We start from the raw sequence: 24,454 nt of genomic DNA on the forward strand, positions 1-24,454 counted from the left end.
GTGCCAGACAAGGACATTTAGAATCTGGGTGCAGCCATGACTTCTGAGCCTTGTTCAGTTACTTTATAAACATTTATTGTGCATCTTCTGGGTGCCAGACCTCGGTCTAAGGCACTGGGCGTTTAACAGTGATCCAAGAGGACAGCCCCCCTGCCCCCATGAAGCGGACATCCTAGTTTCATCTGGTCTCTACTCTGGTCCAAACGGATTTCGTGCTGCTCCTTTACTTTCAGTATGTCCCAGTATCATACAAAGGGGTTAAAGCAAAACAAAAAGTGTGTGTGGCGGGGAGGGGGAGCGGGTAGGGAGAGGGAAGCAGCTGTGGTGTAACAGGAAGACCTCAAAAGACCTCTGCCTTGCAGCTGGACACACGTGGGCTCCAATCCCAGCTCGGCAACGCACCAGCTGTGTGGCCTTGGGCAAGGCCTGTGACCTCTCTGAGTCTCAATTTCCTCATCTGTAAAATGGGTCATGAAGAGGATTACTGAGATACATACATAACTTCTGGTCCAGCCAGGGACACAGGAAGAGCTCCACAAATAGAAGCCAGAGCCGATCATTCCTTCTAAAACTCCACCCTATTCCTTGGAACCTTCTGCATCCCTCACAGCTCGGCCCGTCCTAATCCTGCCGGTCGCAGCCCAGCTGCCTTGGGTTGCAGTGGGTGAAGGGCAGGATGAAGCTGGTTTTGAGGGACGGGGTACAATTCAGTGCACTTGCCCTGCCCTGGGGCCTGGCCCTTGCAGGCGTGTGTGAGCAGATGTGGCCCAGGCCGCAGCCCAGCCCTACCCTGCCCACCAGCGCCCACCCCCCTCCCCCGACCCCGGCCAGGTGGGATTCAGCCGCGTCTAGCTGGAAACAGCAGCCCTGAGCCGCAAGCCCCACATTTGGTCTGTGTGGAAGGAACGACTCCATTCTTGCCAAAACGTTGTCTGTCTGAAAATAATCCGGTGGGGCTGAGAGAGGAGGACGAGAACTCACCATTTAGTCACGGAAAACTCGAGGGGACAATGACATAGGAGCTCCCCTGGGGCTTCTGGCCGGGGGCAGGAGTGGTCTCATCCCCACAGGCCTAAGCTTCAAAACCTGTTTACTAAAGGCCCCCTCTTCCAGGGACGCTGCTCCCCCTCTCCAGGGCAGAGGTCACAGATCACAGCGACCCTTGCCACTAAGCCCAGTGAGACTTCAGAGACCTTTCTCCACATGGAGTAACTCAGGAAATAGAAACCCTCACACCCCATCCCATTTCCTTCTTCCCGCAGCTCTAGGCAATGGCTGCCACTGTCCCCATCTTAGAGATGAGGCAATTAAGGCTCGAGGAAGGTAATGGTCTCGCCCGGGGTCTCGCTATTCCCAAGTGTCAGAAGTGGAATATGAATCCATGCCCGGCAGGCTCAAAGCCCCCTTCTTTCCATTGCACCCCACTGCCCCTGAGGGGAGTTCTCTGTACCAGGGCTCCCGGCCTGCCACCAGCATCGCCGCCACCCTAAGCCCAGTACCCTGAGAGCATATTTGCTTCCCTGATGGTCTGCACACGACCCTCACCTCTGGAGCCAGGGACCCCAGCAAGTGGAGCCTCTAGCTTTCCGCACATGCCAGTCCTGGCTACTGACCCCTCCGTGGAGGGTGCTCGCCGGGCTGCCCTCTGCCCTCCCGGGCTCTGGCAGCCACCATAGCCGTCGGATACTGCTGGGCCAGGAAGGCGGAGCTGAAAGGCTTCCAGGCGCACATGGACAGCCGCCCCGTTTCCAGGCCCTGGCAGTGCCCTGGCCGGACGCTCGTGCTGGCCAGTCTAAATGTTTATGTCTGCCAGTGTAGTGGCTGGGATGGACTGCTGTAGCTTTGGAGCGCAATGCGTTTCTGAATATAAACTGTCCCAGCGAGCCTCCAGGATGGCTGGGATCCCCAAGCTTTCCTCTCTGCCCCTGGCCCCACAAAACTGGCAGCTCAGCAGGGCCCTGGAAAACCCCTGGACGGACAGGCACTGAAATGAGACCACCGATGAAGTGGAGCCACTGCGGTGCACCCCCAGGGACAGGAGGAGAATGGAGGAGAAGTTCAGTGCACATACCAGGCTGGATTCTCTGCGAGGTGGAGGCCTTGTCCTTAGGTTTGGGGAGCCTAGAACAAGAAATATGGCTTCAGAAAGCCCAGCCAGACAACAGGCAACAGTGCTGGAACCTGCCTTCCCCAGGTATGGCCACCTCCTGATCCTGGGAAGTTCCTGGTTTTGTCCCACATTCTGGAAGGACCTGGGCTCTCAGGCACTATAGTTTCTTTCCTGGGAAACCACAGACCTTTATGTTGCCTTGGCTATGTTTCGGGGTATCATGAACCCTCTAAAATGACGTGCACATTTCAAAATGTACAGACATAGAGGCATTTTTCAGGAGAAAGGGTAAGTAGCTCTATCAGATTCTCAAAGTTAGGAGCAGAGACAGTGTCTATTTTTCGCTACCACCAAATCCTTAGAAGCTAGCACGACGCCAGGCAAGAGTGGGCGCCCAAGAAACACGTCTGACTGACTGCCCAAAAGGTTTTAAGCATAAGAGCTAACTTAAAACCAAGTTTAGAACTAAATTAAAAAACAGCTTTCCACCAGTTTTTAAGTATGGCTGGATATAAACAGAAGCTGGTCTCTCATAACACAGGACAGTTTAACCTTGACCTGAAGATGCTGTTGAGCCAGAGAAGGACAGAGATTTGGAGGGGGACCAGGTAGCTGAGTCCCTCCTGTACGGATGGAGGATATTCTTAAAGAATGCCCGCTAAAACTGCTTGGGAAGAGGTAAAGCCATTCCTTCCAAGCCTTTTAGGCTTCTAGTAACTGGCGGGAGGCGAAAGGGAAGGAGGGGAGGAAGGGTAAGGCCGGGAAAGATGTTCTATTGGCTGTCGGTCTATAAAGCAGCCTTGTGCAAGGGGCCCGTTTCCCTGCGGCTGGGGGGGAGGCGGCGGCGGATACACTGATCTGCAAAGTGATGATTCCTGGCTCTGTCCTAGGGAGGGAGGGAATGCCACCAGCTTCTGTATTCCTGTAATTGACTTCAGTGCAAAAGTCGTGAGGCATTGCTTTGTCTACTCACAATTAGCATGAAACAAGTTCACGGAGTGAGGCTAGGGTCGGGGTCAGTCTATAGCTCAGGAAGAAAATGATACGGGGGTCCCTGCACCCTGTGACCGCTTTCTGAAGAGCGGAGCAGGGAGGACGCGGGGGTCGGGGAGGCTCTTACTGATCTGGGCCCTCTGCGGGGCAATCCTGGCCACAGCTGGTGAGCCCTGGGCCAGCCGGGACACGCTCCTCTCAGGGACGCCCAGGGCGCTGCCATTGGATGCATTGCAGAGGACGGGCAGGCTGATCTCCTTCTTGGTGACAGGGGCCCCAGGGCCCTCGCCTTCGGCCGGAGGAGTCTCCTTATCCCCCGACGCCTTCTTGTTCAGCAGGTTGCTGATCTCCATGATGTTCCCGATGATCTCCACCGGGCCTGCCAGATTCTTCTTGCGCGCTGGCAGGTCGTCCTTGGCTTTCTTCAGGTAAGAGGCTGGCGCCCAGCCCTCTTTGCCCAGGTACCTGTGGGGAGGGCGGGACATGGCATCACCCAAGCACTGCTGCCTGACCTCACACCACAAGCTCCATCTGGCTCGGCCCAGCTGAGTCTTTTCTACCGTGTTCTCTGAGACACCAGGCAATCCCACTACTCTGGAGAGGAGTGGAACTGAGGGCAGGTGGAAAAGACATCTAGAACACCAATTCTTCCTCTCTGTCTCCTTGTTCTCTGCCTGATCCCTCTTGGTGTGGGCTCTTGTGCTCTGCAAAGTCAGGCAAATGTGGGACATCAGGATTAGAAGATTCCTCAGATTCTGAGGTGCCCAAAAGGTAGGCTTCACAGTAGCCTGCTACATCACAACAGAGGGGGCAAGTCTAGAGAGAAGACAGGAGCAGGTGGGAATGTGGTGCATTAGCTGGATGCCCCCTGGCAAAGGGAAGCCTTATTGGAGAGGTGAAGAAGCAGCACGAGAAGGTAGGAGCCCCAAGTTCTGGTCCCTTCCCAGTCTCTACCCTGGAGCTCAATTTTTTTTTCTCCTGCAAACTATAGGGATAGAGTAGCTGCAAAAATTTATCCAGAAAGATAGACATATCAAGACCAAATAGGAAGAGGCCCATAAAGAAGAGTGATCCAATGGGTAAGGTATCGGTGCCACTGCGGGGGTGAGGGATGGATCAAGTTCGCAGAACAAGTCCATAAACAGACTGACGTGAAAGGTAACATTTCGGGGCACAAGGGTGGCTCAGTGGGTTAAGCGTCTGCCTTGGGCTCAGGTCATGATCTCCTGGGATCGAGCCCCGCATCAGGCTCCCTGCTCAGCAGGGAGTCTGCTTCTCCCTCTCCCTCTGCCCTTCCTCCTGCTGTGTGTGCACATGCGTGTGCTCTCTCTCTCAAATAAATAAATAAATCTAAAAAAAATAAAAAGGTAACATTTCAAATAAGTCAGGCAGGGATGAGGTATCAATAATCTACTTGGAGATGACCGATTACCCAATTAGGAAAAATAAGTGCGATCCTGGCCTCACACCATAGAGCAAAATAAAAAATGCAAGTTGTGAACATTTGCTTAATTTTGGGGGTTGAGAAAATCTTTCTAAATAGGACTCCAAAAGCCAAAACCATAAATGGAAAGACTAAAAGCACATGACTGGATAAAATGAAAACCTTTGGTATGGCAAAACAAAACCAAAATGAAAACAAATGAAAACAAAATCAAAACCCATGAACAAGAGCAAAAGGCAAATGATAGGGCTGACTTAATTTGAGGTGATTTGATGACTTCTGAAGAGAAGCTTTTTCCTTTTTCCCCCATGGTGTTGAGAGCTTCTCCCTAAGCCCATGAAGAGCTTACTTCCTGGTCCAGCAGTTGCTGGCCAATGCCCGTGAGTCTGGGTTGCAATGTCCCTGTCTGCTCCCTGAGATACATCTGGCTCTCTGGAATGGCTCCTCCATGCCAGATGTCTGACAATCCCCCCTCCCCTGCCTCCCTGATCTGACCTTGTTCTTGGGTGTTCATTAGGTGAGAGGAAAAGGAATGTGAAAGCTAAAGTTTCTATCAGCATGTCTGAGCTTTGCTGGAAAGGTTAGGTAGGAGGTGGCTTCTTATGTTCATACCACTAGAACGTACAGGCAGCCTGTCCCAAGCTCACCTGTCTGGCGCCTGCTCCTATTTGGGGCTTAGAAGGCAGACATCAGTTAACAAATGGATGGAAGTCAAGGGAGCCTGGCTTCCCAAGGTAATGGGTGCAGAGGGAAGCACAGAAATTTCAGGGGTAGATGGAAACAAAAGATATAAAGCTGCCTCATCTTACAGATGAGCCAAGAACCAAGGCTCAGAAAAACAAAGCAAGCAGCAGAGGGCCACAGGCTAGCTAGTTGGCAGCATCTGGCCCAGAACCTGGTGCTCCCACATCTCAGAGCAAGGACAAAGAAGAACTGCCGGCTGTCGCAGGTGTTTTTCCACGAGAACACTGGGGAGATGGGGAGTGGGGTCTCGGGGGAGTGGTGGTCAGGCCTGCTCACTGCCCCGAGTGCTCCCATTTCGAGCCCTGTTGTGTTCCCCTGCTGTTACATGGATAAAATTAGATTCCGGGCAGAGAGATGCAGGGGAATCAGGAACGGCTGTGTGTGTCTGGGTCCAACTCTGCTCACATCTGCTTTCCAGCTCTGGAACACGGAATGACTCCAGAGGGAAGCAAACTGGAAAAGGAGGGATGGAGAGAGAGGGAGGGTATGTGTGTGTGAGAGGAGAGGGGAGAAGAAAGACAGGAAATGAGGATCAACACGGAGCCTGGAATGTTGGGAAATGGCATATTTCAGGGGGTGTCTGGCAGCCTTCTTATGGTAGAATCTTTTCAGGAGAGTTTTCTCAGTTGAAGCTCCCACTAGCTAAAGGGTCAGGCCACGGGGACTAGAGCTGACTATAAGAGACAGCTTGGAGGGATCTTGTTAGTTATTTGGGGTTGGGTCCAGTTTCTTAGAGAACGTGAAAGTCTAGGGGCAGTGGCTTTGGGCAACATATGTCCACGTACCTGGTCCTGTCTCCCCCAACAGAGCAGAAGGGTCCCCTCAGCCCTCCTGACGGGTGTGCATGGGGCCAAGGGCAGGGGTGGTTACATCTTGTCACGTCACATTAAGGCTGAATCCCATGTGGCCAATGACCTTCACCCTACCTGTCAGCACAGCCCAATCCTGACACCACGACGGACTGACGTGGTCCGAGATACGGTCTCCTGAGTGCCCACGTCCCTTGGGTCAGTCCTGTTCCCACTATGGGAGACAGCTCAGAGCACACATCCTGCCCGGTGTGGGTCTGGGGTTCCCAGGTGTGACGGGCTGAGGAAGTGGTCCCCAGAGCCCACAGATACGGGACTATCAGAAACTGGGTGAAATCACCACAGCTGAACCTCTTCCAAAGCACCCAAAAACATTTCCTGCAAACAAGGCCCCCCTGGGAGGGTTCTGGCTGGCCTCAGAGCCCCAGGGCAGAGGGGACTGGAGGGCAAGGACTTGGCAGGGGAGAGGGGAGTGAAGCCCACAGGCTTGAGTTTGTTTCCAGGACTGCCAAGAAAGCTTCCCACTCCCCTCCCCACACTCCCAAATGGGTTTCTTGGCTGGGAAATGCGATTAGGCCCTGCAGGAGGGAGGGGCAGGAGGAGGCCTCTGAACTCGCTTCTGCCCTGGCTCTGCAACCCCATGAGACAGTCCTGCAGAGGGGAACAGCCTGGGCTGAGCTGGCATCTGGGGCCCCCGGTGTTGAGCTGTGGGCAGCGGGGGCTGCCCGCCGGGACCTCAACAAGGCCTGTGCACGCCAGCGCTTCAGGCGGCCTGAGCGACAGGGCGCACAGGGCAGCCAAGGCCGGACACAGAAAACCAAATTCAGATGTGCTGGACCCTCTCGGCAGATGCGCGGGCCGGGGATTGCACCACCACCTGCAAGCCGAGCCAGGGCCCCCGTGCCCCGCGGGCCGCAACCCTGGCTCTGCTTTAGGTGTCCTGGGAGAGAAGCAGCAAGACAAGCGCTCTAGTCGAGCCGTTCAGCCATGGGGTTGAGGCAGCCGAGGCCGGGCTGCGGGAGCACAGCTGCCGTCTGCATCTACCTGCCGCTGGCGCCCACGGCCGCTCTACAGTCTGCAGTAGGCTCTGCCGCTCGGGACCGGGGCGGGCGGGGGCGGCGGGGCAGAGGTAGCTCCTTGTTCCGCTGAGGCTCCTACCTGATGTACCACCAGCCCTCCAGATTCTTCCGGATCACTTCCACAGTGACACCCTTCTCAAAGCCGATCTCGTCCTTGCTTTGGCTGGTGTAAGGCTGCACAGTGACGTACTTCTCCTCTGCAGGGAGCGAAGCAAGGAGGCACGGTTATTTGGGCTGGAGTGCGGGCCCTCCTTCCTGTCTTCTTCTGCCCTGGCCTGGCCCTGCTCAGCCCGTTGCCTCAATGCCTCCCCCAGCGCGTGCAGAAGCTAGCCAGGGCCCTGGGCGGCCTGGCTCAGCCCTGGCAGTCTAGTGCTGGCTCTCCCAGCCTCCTAACAGCAGCCAGGGTGCTGGGGCCCGGGGTCCTCAGGGTCCCCAAAGCTCCCTGGGCAGAGGGCACAGCTAGAGGAACCTGCCCCTCGTGGGGCGTGAGTCAGGAAGTCCCTGGGACATCTGGCGACCCCCCCATATCCTCCCCTTCCCTGCACATGCCATGCTTCCATCCGTGCCCCAGAGTGGTTTTCTGAGTCCCTCTCCCACCTCTACCCCTGAAGTCCTGCCCTGACCTTCCAGCAGTTCCAGGGGCACCTCGTTGCTGAAGCCTCCCCTGACCACTAATCTGATCACCTCATCAGGTCATTCCCCCCGGGGATTGTGGGGAACACGTGTTCTGTGGGAACGGTTACATGTGCTTTCAGACAAGGGTCTGGTGGCCAAAGGATGGATGGCAGCGCCGAGTGCAGCCACCAGGCAGGGCCTCCCGGAGGGCCAAGCAGGCTGGCACGCTGAGCCGATGGCACGGCCAGGCGGCACTCGCTTGGGGAGCTGCCTACTGCAGGGTCCCTTCTGCCCGCGAGCCTTGCTCAGGGTCTCCCCAGATACCAGGAAGGAGGTGCCCTACGGGAATTCAGGAAAAGCCTGGGAGGACAGGTGTGGGGACAGCTCTGGCTTCCTGAATCTCTCTGGCTTCTCTCCTGCAGCGCCCCTGCTGCCTCCGCCTGGGCCCCGGCTCAGGCTTCCAGGGAGGTGCTTCTCCTGTGTCCCACAGCCGGCTGCCACGGACACCCCGCCTCCTGGGCGAAGAGCCTCCGCAGGGGAACACCCATGTCTCAGGAACAAGCCCGCATCCCCACCCCCACTGTGTGGGAGAATGAGGAGCTGAGCTAGACAGAACTGGCCCCCTGGCCACACCTTTTGAGCTGGTCACCCCGAACTCATGCTGTCCCCTCCAGCCCATGCCTGGCTCACAGTCGGGACTCCAAAGGGACTAGGCAGTGCGTCGTTGAAGGGCAAGGCTGTTTGAACAGGGGCACTAAGTGGGAGGCTTTCTAGGAGCTCAAAATAGCAGCAGGCCGGTTCTCAGATGCCCGCCTTGCTCCTCCCAGCTCCCCACTGTGACAGCAGCTCCCGGACTCCTCAGCAGGACTCTGACGGGCGGCCTGGTCTGAGCCTCTGGCAGGAGTGGGGGACGGGGGCAGCTGCCACCCCAATCCCCCGCGGCAGGAGGGCCATCTGTTCACTCTGGATTACGGGGGTCCCATCTGTAGCCCTGCACTGGGCCGAGGTAGGAGCTCCCTCCGGGACGGAGGTGGCTTCCCTGCTGGGCTGCAGGGGCAGCACTGACAGGCCTGGCTGAGTCCGAAAGGCCACCAAAGGCAGAAGTAGGTGACGACCCACCGGCGCCTCACCATTCTTCCGCGTGCTCTTCTCGACGGCGAGCTCTTCCCAGAGGCAGGCCTTTCTCACCGTGGACTAAGTCCTGGAAGCTTTCAGATTTCCCTGCAGCCATGCTGAGGAGAGCTGCCAAGACCGCCTGAGAACCTTGTCCAGCCAGATTCTGACTTGGGCCTTTGAGAAGAGCAGTGTTCTGCAGGCCAGCGCTCCGCGCTCCTGCCTGCTGCTGGTCCCACTCCATTTTCCAGTGGGGCACGGTCAATCCTGGCCCAGGCCGTGGCCAGAAGGGCAGCGCCAGGCCCCAGGGATCTAGGGTTCTGAGGTTAGGGTGAGGCGAGGCCTGGGCTCCACATTTTGCCTTTGTTCAGCTGGGCTATTTTTAAAAGCCTGTGGTTCCAGCAGGAAGCCATCATTAAAGTTTTCCTAGGCAAAACTGCTTTTGTAGGGAAAAATTACAGTCCTTCTCTCAGGAAGATCAGAGGGGCCCTGCCCTGCTGCACGGCAGTGAGCAGGGCCTCAACCAGGACGTGCGGGCTCAGTCTCCGGAGCCACCAGGCCCGAGCAGCAGCCTCTGCAGCCCCTGGTGGTGCGCTGAGCACAGAGCACCAAGGGCCACGTCAGAGTCCTGCTCTCCCTTGACCCTCTCAGCGACGGCAGAACCAAGAACCTCCGTCTTACCCAGGGAAGCCGAGCTGCTCCTGCAAAAGGCCCTGGGCTTGGTGGCCCTCAGGCTGCCCTGAACACAGATGTCTGGGAGTTTGCGGCCGGTGTGGAGGCTTGTCCTGCCCTGGCACCGTGCAGCTTCCGACTGATGGGCATTCAGAAGGCAACTCTCCAATTGGTCTCGGTGGGGGCCTACTTTTCTGTCAGGGGTGGCTTAGGTGGTGGATGCGTGGCTTACCTCCAAGTGGACACGTGCCATGTGGGTCTCAGGCTCCTAGCTCCCAGGTTTCCCCGGGGGAGCAGGGGGACCAGGAGGGAGGATGCCCGGACAGACTGAAATGGTCTCGGGGTGGGGGCTGAGTTATTTGGGTTGCTTCGGGTCTCCAGAAGAGACCCTGAGGCATCAAAGTGGAGGAGAGAGGTGCCGTAAGCTCTGGGGGGCACCTCAGGGTTTCTGGGAAGCACGGAGGCCGTGGTCACTCTGACATGCCATCAAAGGTTGGTGGCAACTTCGCCCTAGGGAGGGCTGACCAGGCCGCCCACGGGGTGGGTGGGTGGCTGGCTGGGGGAGGTGGACAGGCCTGTTTTGGTTTTGGAGATGGGGGCCGGAGAGCCCTGCAGTTTCCAAACCACAGACGCCTCCTCTTTCAAATGCTTTCCCCTCCGTCAGCAGTCTCCCTGGCTCCCCTCCCGGCCCCCACAACCTACCCAACCCCACTGCAAGAGGCCTTCCCCTTCCAAAGGCCTGGTTGGCGGAGGGGCTGGGGAGTGGAGGCCCTGGGGAAGCACGGCTTCTCTCTCGTCTAGTTATATATGACCCACTGCCTGTTTCCCCCCCTCGGCTCTGCTGGTAGCAGTGGAGTTTCTCCCAGCCAACTTTCTGCAAGTTTGTCTTGGCTGCCTGATTTAACTTAGCCCTGATTTAACTCAGGGCTAAGACTGGGAAATAATGCTGTTTAGGTCTCTTACTGGAGAGACAAACAGAGAGGGAGAGAAGTTGTGGGCTTGTGTTCACTTATGTATTTGCCTATGTATGGCTGTCTCTAGAACTACGCGTTTTGCGGGGCACGTGTGTCCATGTATACACTGAGTGTGTATGTGCTGGGGGGCTGCCATGAGGCTGCGTACGAAGCGTACGTGTACTCGGGCGTCACTGCGGAGGGATACATGCGTCATGGCCGTCAGCAGCCTGCTGGGGCACTTGTGACTGTGCACGTGTGTGCAAGGGTCTACATGTGCTTGCACAAGTGGAATCGTGTGTGCGTGTGAGCGGCTGCGTGCGGGCTGGAGGGGCCGTCGGGCCGTGCACGGGCAGGAGCGTTCGTCACTTGGGAGCGGCCGTGAGCCTGTGGAGACAGTTGTGTGTGGGGCTCGGTGTATGATGGTGTTTAGAGCAGATGCTGGAGGGGATGGGGGAAGGCCAAACCTTTGTCTCTGCTGTTTTTCCAGGCCAGCGTCCCACTCTTCTCTGCTGCCAAGGCTCGGGGCTTGGCCCTGCTCAGCCTGGCCCCCCAGCAACGCTGCCCCACCGCTCCTAGGTCTAGGGTGCCTCTGCTTGACGTTCAAGCTTGTTCTTGCTGTTTCCATGACTTGGCCTCCTGCCCTGCACCAGCCCTCAAGGTCCAACCCTTGCTCCACCCTCAGGATAAGCTGGGCTCCCACCACCAGGGCTCTGAGCGTGATGCCGAGCCAGCCGCAGGCGGGGGCCGCCTCAGTGTCCAGGCCTGCGCTGCCTGGGGCTTGGGGCAGATACCAAGACATGGTCTCAGAGGTGTTCAGGAACGAGCTTCGGGAGTGGGGGTGAGAGTCACAGGGCATCCCTGCTATTCTAGAACACGCCCTTCCAGCTGTGTTCTCTGCGCGACAGGAGACATGGGCCACTGCTGGCCTGCAGGCTCTGGAGACATTGAGGGGTTTGGAGGCCCACCCCTAAGCTCCCTGCTTCCCAAGCTCCTAGATGTCGTTAAGGCCCTAAACCTACAAATGCCTTGGTTCCCCGTCAGCCTGGACAGCAGGCCAGGGGCCTCCCTGGAACCTTCTTGATCAGGCCCCTCACAAAGTGCCAAAACCTAGTGCTGAAGACGCTGGAGGCTCCTGGCTGAACCCAATGCTGCCCTCCAAGCTGGTTGGGGCCGTGCCCCGGGACCAAGCTGGGACTGGCTTTCGCTCCCTTTCTCGTTTCCCTGGAGCTGGCTGAAGGAGGAGGGCTGTGGGCTGATCCTTCTTCCTACTCTGTCCCGAAGTAATTGCTAGACCAGCTTCAGCCAAGGAAACACCTCCTCAGAGGAAGCGGGCAATGAAGGGTGGGGGCGAGCGGGACAGCGCTGCAGAGACGTACGCACACCCAGTTCTCCATCTGCAGCTTCCAGGGCAAAGGGAGCCTTTCTAAGTCCAGCTTCCCCTACAGTCACGTCGTGAGTCCCATGACCCCCACCCACAGGATGTCGGCAAAGCCACCCCCAACTTCCAGGCAGCCACCTGTGCCCTCCTCCCCAACGCCCCCCAGCTGCAGAAGGTGAGAGAAAGCCTGGCTGCTGAATCTGGGTGAGAAGGCCAGAGGGCACAGAGGAGCAGAGCTCAGAGGGGAGGCAGACGTTAGCGAGTGAGCGATTGGGAGAGAGGCAGCAGCTGCGGGTCAAGAGAAGCCGGCTCCCACAGTCACCTCGGCCTTGCTGCCTGTTGACCATCCCGCCCAGGGTCCACCGGCGATCCAGACGCCGCAGATGGGCCTTGCGTCTCTTGGACACTGGTGTGGGAGATGGCAATGGAACACGCAGCCGACGGAACCGGCGGAGAGAATGGAGATGAGGATGAGATGGGATGGGGCAGGGGAGGGATGGTGGGAGGGAAGGTTCATGCTCGCAGGTCCTCATCGCCAGGACCAAGCCCTGGCACCGCATGCCCCCGCTGGACAGAGGCAGATCTGCCCGCTGACAACACTGGCCCCCTGGGGAGAGGCCACGGTTCATACCCGTGAGCCTGGGATGGGCTGAGAACTTTGAATCCTAGCACCTGCAAGGTGAAAAGGGTCCTTGGCCCTAGCCTGACACAGGGATGGCCCTCCAGGCATTCCTGGGGCCCAGCACAGGGCCTGGCACATGGCCGGTAGCTAGGAAATGTTGCAGAGTGAAATGCACACAGGGAGGGGTGTCCCAGGCCTTGGTTCTGCTCCTTCACTGCCCGCTGCCCACTGGATCTGTAAGGACAGGGGACCCACCTCCCAGCTTCTCAGTGCTGCAGACCCCTTTCGCCTGGCCCCCCCCTCTGCGGTGGCATCTTGTGCTGCTGTTCTGGTGGCCGTGGCCCAGCTTCACAAGCCCTCTGGCTTCTTCCGGGATGCCCAGGTGGGATGGACCCCAGACTGGGGCAGCACCCCGGGGAGGCCAGCAGTCAGTCAAAGGAAAACTGTCCAGACACACCTGAGCCAAGCCCCACCAAAGCCTCCTGGGAAGTATTTGCTTTCCTTGGCGGGGAGGGCTGTCTTGTTTGACCTGCTTCTTGTGAGCAGGAGGCCTGGACAAAAGGTTGGAGGTATGGACTCAGGTGAGGCTTCACTGCCAGGTTACTGTGTCAGCTGGGACAGGCTTTTGTCCTTTTCTAAACCTGTTCCTTCAGCTGTTGTTGGGGTTGACACCACCTGCCCTGGCACGGGAGGGGACAAGGCACTCAATAGGCTCTGTGGAAAAGAAACAAGGTCCTGTCTGAAGCCAGACTGGGAAGGACTCTGACAGCTGACCTCCCAGGCGGGTGTGTTCTGTGGTTTCCCTTGGGCCGAGGAGCTTCGGCTGACGCCCGGGCTGGGGCCCCCTTAACAGTAACAGTGGTAGTTCTCCAGTTCAACCATGTATGAGGACCGTCTTGCTGAAGCTTCACAAAGCCCTGCGCTGTCGGCACCATCCCCATGTTAGAAACATGACGCCAGAGGCACAGGCGTGTTAAGAAACCCTCTGAGTAACAGATCTAAGTGTTGGGAGCCCACAGATCTAGGTGGTTTGGCTCTGGAGCCCAGACTCTTGGCCCGATGATGTTCTCCCCCCTTGACCCTGTACCCCTTTGCCCACCAACAAGGGAAAAGGCCCCAACAAGAGGCTCATGCCGATGCAAACCCACCAGAGAGGAAGGCTCCAGGGCACGGGTGCACTGGCAGAGACCCAGGGGCTCTCTGGAGGTGACACCTCTCTGGACCTCTGAGAGGCAATGGACTGAGTGTTTCACAAAAGTATCTCGCCAGTGTTGGGCTGGGCCCTCCTCCTCATCAGTGGGTAAGAGGGTTTTCAACCTCCATCCCGGTCCTCCTACATCCTACTGCTAACCTTTTAGAGGAATACGAGCACATGCCAGAATGTCTGATAACAGAAATAAACCAAAACAGCCAATTGTCTCTTCTTCCCAGAGCAATGAAAAACAAGTCATTAGGGGAGATCTGATGGGATGAAGCCTCCAGTTTCTGTGCACAGGGCTCAGGGACCTACGATGGGATGGCAAAAGGCCTGGAGTAGAGATCGCCAGACAGGGGACCAGGTGGGCTAATCTTTTAGCCACATGGAGGTGGGTACCGAGGGACCGGTGGACACACCACAGATGCTGGGGCCTTGGGCTGGGAGACTGAGCCCTGAGCCCTCCTGTCCAGCGGGGTGGAGATGCCCAAGATGTGGTGACAAAATTCCCAGCTGCCCGAACGCTGCTGGGGGGACGGATGCACAGGTCCTCCCGGAAGCATGCTGCGCAATTGAAAGAGGGTCCTGCCGGGCGCAGAGGCCCGCACACACAAACCCGCACTGGCTGCCTGAGTCTTCCTGCGGCAAGGAAGTCCTCCACAAAGCTCTCTCTTCAAACCAGGCAGGCTTCTGTGCACACACACTTCTCCTGCTCCTTCCCGCCTCCTTGGTGTCCCGTCCTCCATCTCCTGACATCTCTGCCCTGACATTTGTGGCATAGCCTTTTCAGGTGGGGCTGCGATTCCACACACACACACACACACACACACACACACACACACCCTCTCAGAGTTGCTTACAAGCAAAACGCTTCATGGACAGGCATAGGGCGCAGCGGTGGAGAGCACCAGGCCAAGGAAGCTGACCGAGGCTTGAGCCTTACAAGGACAAGCATGTGACTAACGACGGTCTGGAAGCCTCAGTTCCTGCATCTGTTAAAAGGGGATTATAACAATGCCTCCTAGGGTGGTGGGGAAGGCTTTTCAAGAACCAGGCCACACACTACTCTACACCCTGGGGATTGTTATTTCTGAGAAACCCCGGGGTGACCCCAGCATGTGGAAGTGGGTAGGAGGAGCTCAGGGGCTCAACCCTCCATCACTGCAGAGACCCAGAGATGAGACCGGGTGCAGGCTCGGCCCCAGGGCTCCAGAGCAGCCAGGAAGGACCGCACACCCAGCTGGAACATGCACACCCTTCCCGATGGAGCCTAATCCCTGGAGGCCTGTCAGGCACCGCAGGGGCTGCAGCACCGGTCGAGGGACTGAAATAAAGCACTGACACGGGAGGAAGGGTGGGGCTCCAACCGCCCGCAGTAACGGACATTTGGGGGAAGGATGAATAGGGAGCTGGTGCTTGCTTGGCCGGCTGCTTATTTTGGCCTGGGCAGCATGGAATGGAGGGGTTGTGTGTATGGAGGGGGGCAGGCTTGGAGGTGGCCTGAGCACCGGGTGACAGGCCTCCAACGCCCTGGTTCTCAGATGTGCCCGTTTGGACCATCCCTACGGACCGTTAGGGCAAGCATTCCTGCCAAGACATTGGCGGGGGGTGCTTGGAAGATATTAGGAGCAGGCAGCCAGGACCTGGAGGTGGCTCAGACTCACTGGGCTCAGGCAGCCTGCTCTGGCGGATTCCTGAGTCCACACATAGGCTGACCAGGCCAGCGCTGGCCTGGAGGGGCAGGGAGAGGGGAAGGCTCTTTGAAACTCAATGAGAAAACACCAGAAAAAAACCCACCAGGCCAGAGCTAATCAGAGGGGCTAGTGGTGCAAAGGCCACCTTGTGGTTCCTGCTACGCTGAGAAATGACTCAGCCCTGCTCTCTTTGTCTGCACTGTTGCCCAGGATAACAGACACCCAGAGAACAGAAGCTGTGTGCGCAGAGCCCCTTGGGGTCATCTCTGTGGCAGAGAGCATGGTGTGGGGACAGGAAGGCAAAGGTGGGAGTCTCTGTAGGGTCCCCCAGAGGAACCGAGGGCTTCTATGGGGAAAGGGAGCTTTGGGGTCTAGTCCTAAGACTGTTCTCTCTGGTCTCTGCCCCAAAGTTGCCCAAGCCTGAGATCCACACTCCAGGGAAATTTCCCCTCTAATTTGTGCCCCATGCAGGGCGAGCAGACCTGGGAAGGGAGGTGAGCTTGTGGGCTGGCCTCAGTGAGATGGTGTCCCAAGGGAAGGGGCTGGGACATGGCCCAGCTCCCTTCAGGGATTCTGATGGTTTTAGGGAGAAGAGTGGGAAAGCTACCTCCAGAAGAACTGGATTCACTCCTAGGGACAGAAATGGGGTGGCACCAATCCAGGAGGACCTCGAGGCAGCCCGCTTCCCACATGTGCCTCATTACTCCCCTCCCTTTGAACCTGCAGGCCCTTACCTTCCCCAGTCTTGGAGGTGTTGATGTCTGAGTCATCCCGAGTACCATTCTGGGCCTCCAGGTAGGTGGCAGGGACCCAGCCCTGCTCCTCAGAGGTGCTCACGAACCACCAGCCTGCAGAGGATACAAGAGAGAACTCAGTCATGAGCACCTGGCAGGATGGGAGGGGGAGGAGACAGGGCACAGAGCCAGACAGCCTGGGCACCTGGCAAACGCCCGGCTCAAGCCTGGCTCACGTCCGGCCTCGAGAAGCCTGCACCACACTAAGAAGAAGCCAACATGCTCCCCGAGAGGAGGGCCTGACAGACAGGGATCCACACTTACACAAACGTTTTATGGAAAACTTTAACAATGAGAAATGAAACAAGGATATACAAGTGTGTGAAACTCACCAGGCAGAAAAGGCCAAGGAATCTCCGGCTGAGCACAGAGACCATTTAGGGTCTCCAAAACCCAGCAGGACTACTGGCGTGGCTGGGGGTCTGGCATTCTCTGCTTTCAGAGGGACCCTGAGATACATGCGTCACGGTGACCTGTGGATGGTCGCTGTGCCCCTTTCCCCGTCATGGGTCAGTGGCGTTTGCACGTCGGCGCTACTCATGGCTGCCCTTAACCGTGTCGACATGTTAGTCACACTAAGTGGGCACCGCACCCTTGAGTGACCCTCGACAGTCACGGCCAAATGATAAAAAGCTCACTCGTTTTCTTTCTTGTTCGTTGGCTGGTTCACTTATCATTTAAATGAATGTTGACGGAGCACAGCCCTCGGAGCACCCAGGTCCTGGGCCTCCACTCCCTGCCTTCAGTCTCTTCTCAGAAGGTACACTTCATAGGATCTTGTCTCCGTCCCCATCCCACGCCCAGCCTCCTCCACCCCAAACGATCTGACACTGATTCTCTTTTCTGCCCATGACCGAGCTGTTTCTAAATATGGACGGTTCCCTGACAAGAGCTCCTGGGCGTCTCCCTGGGCAGCACGGAGACCCCATCACTGCCCACGGGGAGTGGCTGCCCTGGAAGGGGGAACACTGGGAGGTAGTGGCGGCAGCGGCCTGAGGGACAGAGGAGAACAGTGCCACCCCTGTGCAGGCCCCCAGCACCCCGAGCCACCTCCTAGGTCTTCTGCTAGGTCCCCGCTGCCCCCTGGGACAGGCCTGGGGTAGCAAACAGCTGGTGATCTCTTCTCGAACGCCCTGCCCTCCCAGGAGCTCCACGACGGTGAGGAGAGCCCGGGAGACACAGTAACATCTGCACGATACCGTGCTGATGGATACGTGTCACTACACGCTTGTCCACAGCGCCGAGAGGGAACGCTACTGTAAACACAGGTCTGAGTGACCAGGCCGTGTCAACACAGGTTCCTATACAAGGTGGGCCACTCTGAAGGGGGTCTGTGCGCGTGTGGGGGCAGGACACGTGCAGGAAAACTCTGTGCTGCAGCCAGTTTTGCTCTGGACCTAAAACGGCTCTAAAACATGCCAGTCTTAACCAACGAACAGGAAAAGCCTGGGATGAGCGGTATGGAATCTCAAGGCCTGGGCCTCTTTGGCTCAGGGGGCTTAGATGGGTCACTGTCTCCTCTGGAACCCTGGGTGGAGGCCTTCCCCCCATCCTTTCCTTCCCCGGCCAGAGTCTGTCCCCAGAGGGGGGCTGGAAGGGGAGCACATGCACATCCTGGACCACTGAGGGGCCTCCCTGGAGCAGCACTGCTATCCTCCCAGAAGCCCAGGCCACAACGGTGTGGCTGCTTCCGAGGCGCTGGCTGATGGAGGCCCCAAAGAAACCCTAGAAGGCAGGACTCGCAGGGGTCTTTTCCCTTCTCTTGGCTTCTGGGGGAGCACTCTCTGGAATCCCAGCCGTCTCCACCAAGAAGCCCAGCCCCAGGGAACAGGGTTCCCATCTCAAAGAGCTTTTCCACCACGAAGGTGGCCCTGCCTCCTTGACTGCAGGAGTGGGCATACCTGGTCAGTCATCTTCTGACCGATCTGGACACTGTAACGGTTCCAGGGCTTTCTCAAGAACAGACACGAGTGCTTTGGCAATCTGAAGGCTAAGACCCTGTAAACCAGGAATTGCAGGGCTATGTGGGAAGAGGTGGCCTGAGAGTAAAGTCAGTAAAGCAGCAGCACAGTCAAGAGATAGAGAAAGTCAGTCCTGATTAACATCGTTCAAGCTCTGGCTTCCAGGTGGGCTAAGGCTAGACCACCCCGTTGGACTCCCTAACTCCAGCGGCCGGTGACCTTCCGTGTTATTTGACTAAGCTGCAGCAGGTTTCAGCCACTGGAACCGAGCGTCCTCACCAACGCCATCTCTATCCAGCAAACACCAAGGCTCGTGACTGAAGGTCCACCATCGTGAGCCAAATCTGGAGACAAAATTCAAGTCCACTGGGCGTCTGCCACCACAGACCTCAGCAGGTGAGGGCAGAGCCGCCTTTTTTTTTTTTTTAATTTAATTTAATTTAATTTTTTCAAAGATTTTATTTATTTATTTGACAGAGATAGAGACAGCCAGCGAGAGAGGGAACACAAGCAGGGGGAGTGGGAGAGGAAGAAGCAGGCTCATAGCGGAAGAGCCCGATGTGGGGCTCGATCCCATAACGCGGGGATCACACCCTGAGCCGAAGGCAGACGCTTAACCGCTGTGCCACCCGGCACCACGAGGACAGAGCCTTCTGAGCCACTCTCAGTAACTGGTACCTCCCCAAATTCCCACTCACCAGGATAACCTCCAAGAGCCCCAAAGAGCAGTCACCATAATTCCCAACTTGGAGTCACTTTTGAGAGGGTCTTGAAGGCTGAGGCTCTCACATGATCCCCAGGTCCAGGCCCCAACACCAAAAGCACACAGGTTTTGGTTCCCATACCTCCAGGCCCTCACCAGCCTGACCACCCCAGTTCTGCCCCCCAAAGCCAAGCCAAATCCCAGTGGGCTAAGGAAGTACCCTGAAGGCCTGCCCTCCAAGGGGAGCTCTGCTTCCCAGGAGAGGGCTTCCCCAGGATGGGCCTGGGCTGGAGCCTGGGATCTTACGGTCATCGGAAAAAACGGGGATGTGCTCGAGAAACAGTGGAACTTGGAAGCATGTGTCTTGGTGAGGATTTGCCAAGATCCCTCCATGCGCAGCCCCTCCCAGCCTCTTCTTCTGTACCAAGGTATGCCACTGCCAGCTCCACCCTCTGAAACAATCCCTTTCTGTCTCCACTGGGGGAATATTCCCTCCTTTCTTCATATGAGCCCGGGGCTTCCCAGGAAAGCAGGTAACTTGGTGGTCTCCTGGATGGCTGCAGTCAATGTCTTCTAAGCTTTCTGTTTCTGGACTTTGCACTCCAAAGTCATCCTTAATAGAGGCAAAGGAGGCAAGTCCCTCTGTGGGCACCAGGAGGGCTGGGGTGGGGAGAGGAAAGGTGGGAGGGAGAGATTTTCTCCATCAGTCCCATCCGAGCTTGTCTGTGTCCTCATTTGGTATGAAGTGAGTCCATCAGCCTAATGACCTCCTTGTTTTCAGCCTCTCCCCCCGGGGCCATATTGGGGACCAGCCTCTGTATGGGCCTTTCCCCTTGGATCCAAGGGCCTCATAATCCCAGGGTTCAGTTCTCTTTTCTGCTGGCATTGTCTCCCCCATCTCCTTATTTCACCCTCTGAGAATCCTTCCTTGTACATCCTGCTACCTCCTTTCCCCCAAGAGCCAGGGACCCTGACAGTTTTGCTGAGAACAGTGGACTGGGCTTCCACTCCAGCCCTGAAATGTGCAGAGCTAGGCTGAGTGGCTCCGAGTCTCGGAGCCTGGTGCTGACCTGGCTGCGGGCACCTCCACCGAGCAAAGGAGGACAGGCTCAAACACCACCCAGGTGGGCATGGGTGAATGTGGGCGAGGTGCCCACCCCAGCTCCATGCAGACCTCCCAGGCGCCCTGGCATGAGTCACACCGTTGGGCCTCTGGGGGAGGCTCCCTGGGCCCGCGCCCACCCACAGCTGCTGACAAGCGTCTCCCGGATGCCAGCACTCAGACATCAGTTGCTGTAACCAGGCTCCTGACCAAAATCCCTCCTGTTCCTCCAAGGAGCAACTGGAGCCTGAACCCCTGGGGGGGGGGGCCCAGCTGGCCGCGAGGGCTCAGACATCAGCCAGTCCTATGGGACTCCCAGGCTCACCTCCAGCGCCCATGGCATCCTCTTTTCCAGAGGCGGGGAGCGTGCCGGCTGCATGTGGGGGTGGGTGTGGATGAGGCTATCTCTGAGTACACGGGAGGCGTGCTACACCCATGTACATTTCTATGCAGGCGTGTGCACTTGTTCGACGTGATGATGACTACGGTCAGGTGCTAACTTTATATACCTTACTTAACCTTCGAGAATCCTGTGGAGTGTTACTGTCATCATCAACCCCACATTACAGATGAGGAACTTGAGCCAAAGATCATGATTAGGAAGAGGCAGAGCTGGACCTCAATGAGCCCAGGCAGTCAGGCTCCAGGAGCCATATGCTTACCCACCATGGAAGTGGATAAGGAGTTTCTCGGGGTGTGCACAAGGGCAGATGGAACTCCCTGCACGAGTGCCCCTGGACGCTGGCACGTGATACACGTCATCGTGTGATTCCCGTGTGTATCTGATGAGCAAAGATGCAGGGCTGTGTGTACTTGAGTGTCTGTGTACGGAGAAGGGTCCTCTGGAAGCAGAGGGTAATAATTAGGGATCTAGGGTCAAAAAGACACAAATTCAGGTCCTGGCTTGCTACTTCCTGTGTGATCCTGGGCAAATCAGTAAACCTCTCTGAGCCTCAGTCTCCCCTCCCTGATATGGGGATAATTAACGGCGCTTACCTCTTAAGGCTGTTGAGGTGGATAAATGAGAAAGAAGTAGCTTAGCTTGGGGCCTAGCACAGAGCTGGAGGTCAGAAACCTTGAGCTCTTATCAACATGGCGGTGGCTGTTTGGTATTGTCCTAGACTAACAGCACCCACGGGTGACCAGGTGGTATCTCTGCCTGCAGAGCAGATCAGGACACACTCAATACATTGTGGTGAATGGACTTGGATGTGTGCACGTATGCCCATGTAGTTAATCTGTCGAGTTCGGGGACTGCCTTCAGGGGTTCCAGAAGAATGGGAGGAGCTATCTCTTGCTCTTTCCTTAGCTAACGCAATTCGTGATAGCAAGCACAGTGGGAAGTGGGGCCAGAGGGAAGAGGTCTCTGGGGTTTCCCTCCTTGCTCCACACATGTCAGGGTTATCCTCAGCCTGGCTCCCGTCCTTCAGCTCACACAGTCCCCCAGGACAGAGGTCTTATAGCTTCCGCTCTCCTGTCCTACTGCCTCGGCAAGCCTTCCCTAACTGATCTCCGCATCCCAATAGTGTCCCAAGCGTCAAGCCCGCAGTTCACAGCGGCTCATGCACTTGGAGAATTAGTCTTGCTGAGACTGTAAGTACCATGTTTGCTTTATCTCCAGGGCAGAACTGAGCTTGCAGCAACCCATCAGGCAGATGAGGAAACTGAGGCACAGAGCCTAAGTGCTGGAGCCAAAGATCTGAGTCTGAATCCCAGCTCTGCCACTTCCATGCTCTGTGGCCTCAGGAAAGGGACAGAGCCTGTAAAATGACCTCATCTGAAAAACGGTGAGACTACCATCTGCCTTGCAGGCTAGCAGGAGGATGGAGAAGACCAAGAACCATGCGGAGGGTCTGGCACACTAGGTGCCCACTAAACAGAAGCTAGGAGCTTTACTGGGCGGACCAAAGCCACAGGATGTGGAAGGCGAGGTGGCCAGCACTCACGGATGCCCAGGGACCCGTCTGAGCCACCTCTGCATTTTTCATGTCCCCAGGAAGATGGGTCCACACTCCGAGCTGGCCTGTTCGCCTTCCTCTCCCATCCTCTCAGCCTTTGTTCTTGGGAGAGGAAATTCAGTGAGGTTTCATGATAGGACTTATCATTGTACTGATGAAGTGGCCAGAGCTGGGCTCAGATGGGGACGGCTGTTCCGCTTGGCTGCCAAATCTGGCCTTGCCCCAAGAAGTCAACCCTTGTTTCCAGGCAGAAGGGGAGGAAGCTCTTTTTTGGGAGGAGGTGGGGGACAGAGAACGTGGTGGAACAGGAGATGGTAGAGACCCCCGAAGGGCCTGGGCTGGCTTGGAGACCCCTCAGCAGAGCCCTGCACTCCAGCCTGGCAGCCGGCCTCTGGCAGGTGTTCCTACCCAGGGCGCCCTTATGCTGACCTGTTCCCCCACCCCCGGCGGGGGCAGGAGAGGGGCTACCATGTCCGTTGCTTTGAGTGGGAAACTGCAAACTGTTGCAGAGGCGCCCTGAGAAGGGAGCCCCCGCACACTGGATGTGCAGGAGAAGCCTTCATACTGGGGGCTCTAGGTGTGATCTTTGGAGCTAAGTCCAAAGGGAGAATTCCTAGCTGGCCAGTCCCCTGCATGCTGCCTGAGCCTGGCTGCCTCTTCTCTGAGGGCCATGTCTCCACAGTGTCAGAACAGTGTAATTCAGCCAGACAGGCCGGGGCCCAGCCCTCTCCAGAGGGCAAAGGCCTAGAAAGAACAGCAATGTCACTTGTCATAGTAGCCAACCCTGCTTGTGGGACTCAGTAAGAACCCACTTCACAATGGCCCAGGGGCTGAGCGGGGAGGTCACACCGGGGCAGCCTGGCCAGCACCTCCAGCTCAGGGAGGGGAGGGGGAGCACCCAACTTAGGCAGGGAAGGGGATCCCCAGTCCCAAGAGGAAAAGCTCAGGCCCAGAAGCCAGAGTCTCCCTCTTTCCAGGCTGAGCACAATCCTCAGCTGTTGGGCCAGTTTAAAATGGACTCTAACTGGGGCTTGGCAATGCTGGCATTGGGGGAGGGATGGAAAGAGTGGAGAGGAAACAGAGAGTCAGAGGTGGGGACAGACAGAAGGTGGGGATGGGAGGACCTGGACCAGGGGCTGGAGGCCTTAACCTCTCCAAGAGAGGGCAGAGCCTGGCCAAAGCCAGCAGGAAGTGACGGGCACTCCCAGGCCACTGCTGTCCCCAGGCTGACCAGGCCACAATGGCCTCCTTAATGAGAGAGGATAATGAGATCATTAGGGCCAGAGGGGGCCAGCTGCACACAATTAGGACGGTTAATAAAGTCTTCCGAGGTCACAGCTCAGCCTAGGACAAAACAGCTGGTGGGGGAGGGGGACCCTGCTCCTTCCTCTCCCTCTGCAGTTCCCCCTATTCTTCAAGGTGTTGTCCTCCAGGAGGCCTTCCCTGACGCCCCCCCTCCCTGGCCCTGCCCACCCCAGGATTCAGCCCATGGGCACTTCTTAGCCCCTCTTCCAAGACCTCGGTTTGGATCCTTCACCATGTCCAGCTGGTGACCTGGAACAGGTCGCTGGCCTCCCCAGGGCCTCATCATACCAGGACGCTATGATCTGCCTATAGGGCTGCCTGCTATCGGGGACGTGCGGTGTACTCGATAACCAAGTGCCTACCAAGCCCCTGGTCTGTGCCGGGCATTCCAGGCCTCAGGCGCTCTCCCCACCTCCCCCTGCACTGCACACAGGATGGGCCCAAGTACAGCCAGTGTATGGGCGCTGAGGCCAGCAGGAGAGGGCTGGGTTCCCCCCCCAGAAGGCTAACAGGCAGGGTGAGATTCTGAGTTTGGGAGAGCCCAGCAGACTTTAGGTTACTTCTGGGCCTTGCCTCTTTCTTTCCCTTTCCTCCAGGACCTTCGCAGGGTCTGACGCCGGTTAACGCAGAGCGGAGCGTCCGTGGAGCGCTACTGCAAGGCCAGGCCTCCGCGAAGGGAAGGGTGTGCTGGCAGGGCGGGGTGGGGGACAGAGCTAGGGACAGCAGAGGCATGGTCCCCAGGCCTCCAACACCAGCCTCCAGTCACGATGCCCATCAGTCAGACTCCGGCTCCTCTGAGGGGTGCTCTGCCCAGGCATTCCCCTGTTCTTCCCTTGCAGTGGTCTGGAGAAGGGGGGGCAGTGAGGATTCGTAAGCCCTGAATGGGGGCAGGGGTGTTGCCCAGAAGGGGAAGAGTGCTGAAGGGGGCCAGGCACCTGGGACTGCGCTGCCCACCTGGCCACACCACACCTGGCCCCAAGCTGGGCCCTAAGGGACTGTTGCTTCTGCCCTGGACCTGCCCTGACCCCTTTCACATGACCTTGGGGCAGATCTGAGGTTTCTACCTAAGAGGGACCAGAGACACTGGAAAGTCTGGCCACCCATAATCATGCTGTGCCTTTAAGAACAACGAAAGGCAGCCCACCCTCGGCCAGGCCTCCCCTGGCCAGAAGGCTCTGTCACTGAGGCCTCTTGCCAAGACACACTC

General features: G+C 57.5%; 1 protein-coding gene across 7 annotated transcripts in view; it reads right to left on the minus strand.

Annotated features, from left to right (window-relative positions):
* Positions 1 to 24,454, minus strand: part of SH3PXD2A (SH3 and PX domains 2A) — a 232,944-nt gene that overhangs the window by 12,109 nt on the left and 196,381 nt on the right. For 6 of the 7 annotated variants that reach the window (XM_034663217.1, XM_034663219.1, XM_034663216.1 and 3 more), the window contains 5 exons: positions 16,159 to 16,272; positions 12,236 to 12,319; positions 7,259 to 7,376; positions 3,231 to 3,568; positions 2,072 to 2,121 (listed from right to left, as the gene is read on the minus strand). In XM_034663217.1, coding sequence (XP_034519108.1) covers positions 2,072 to 2,121; positions 3,231 to 3,568; positions 7,259 to 7,376; positions 12,236 to 12,319; positions 16,159 to 16,272 — 704 coding nt within the window. The remainder of the gene's footprint in view (positions 1 to 2,071; positions 2,122 to 3,230; positions 3,569 to 7,258; positions 7,377 to 12,235; positions 12,320 to 16,158; positions 16,273 to 24,454) is intronic. The other variant, XM_034663218.1, reaches the window with a different exon arrangement.

The sequence above is a fragment of the Ailuropoda melanoleuca genome, chromosome 6 (assembly GCF_002007445.2).
Source record: "Ailuropoda melanoleuca isolate Jingjing chromosome 6, ASM200744v2, whole genome shotgun sequence".
In the NCBI taxonomy this organism is placed as follows: Eukaryota; Metazoa; Chordata; class Mammalia; order Carnivora; family Ursidae; genus Ailuropoda; species Ailuropoda melanoleuca.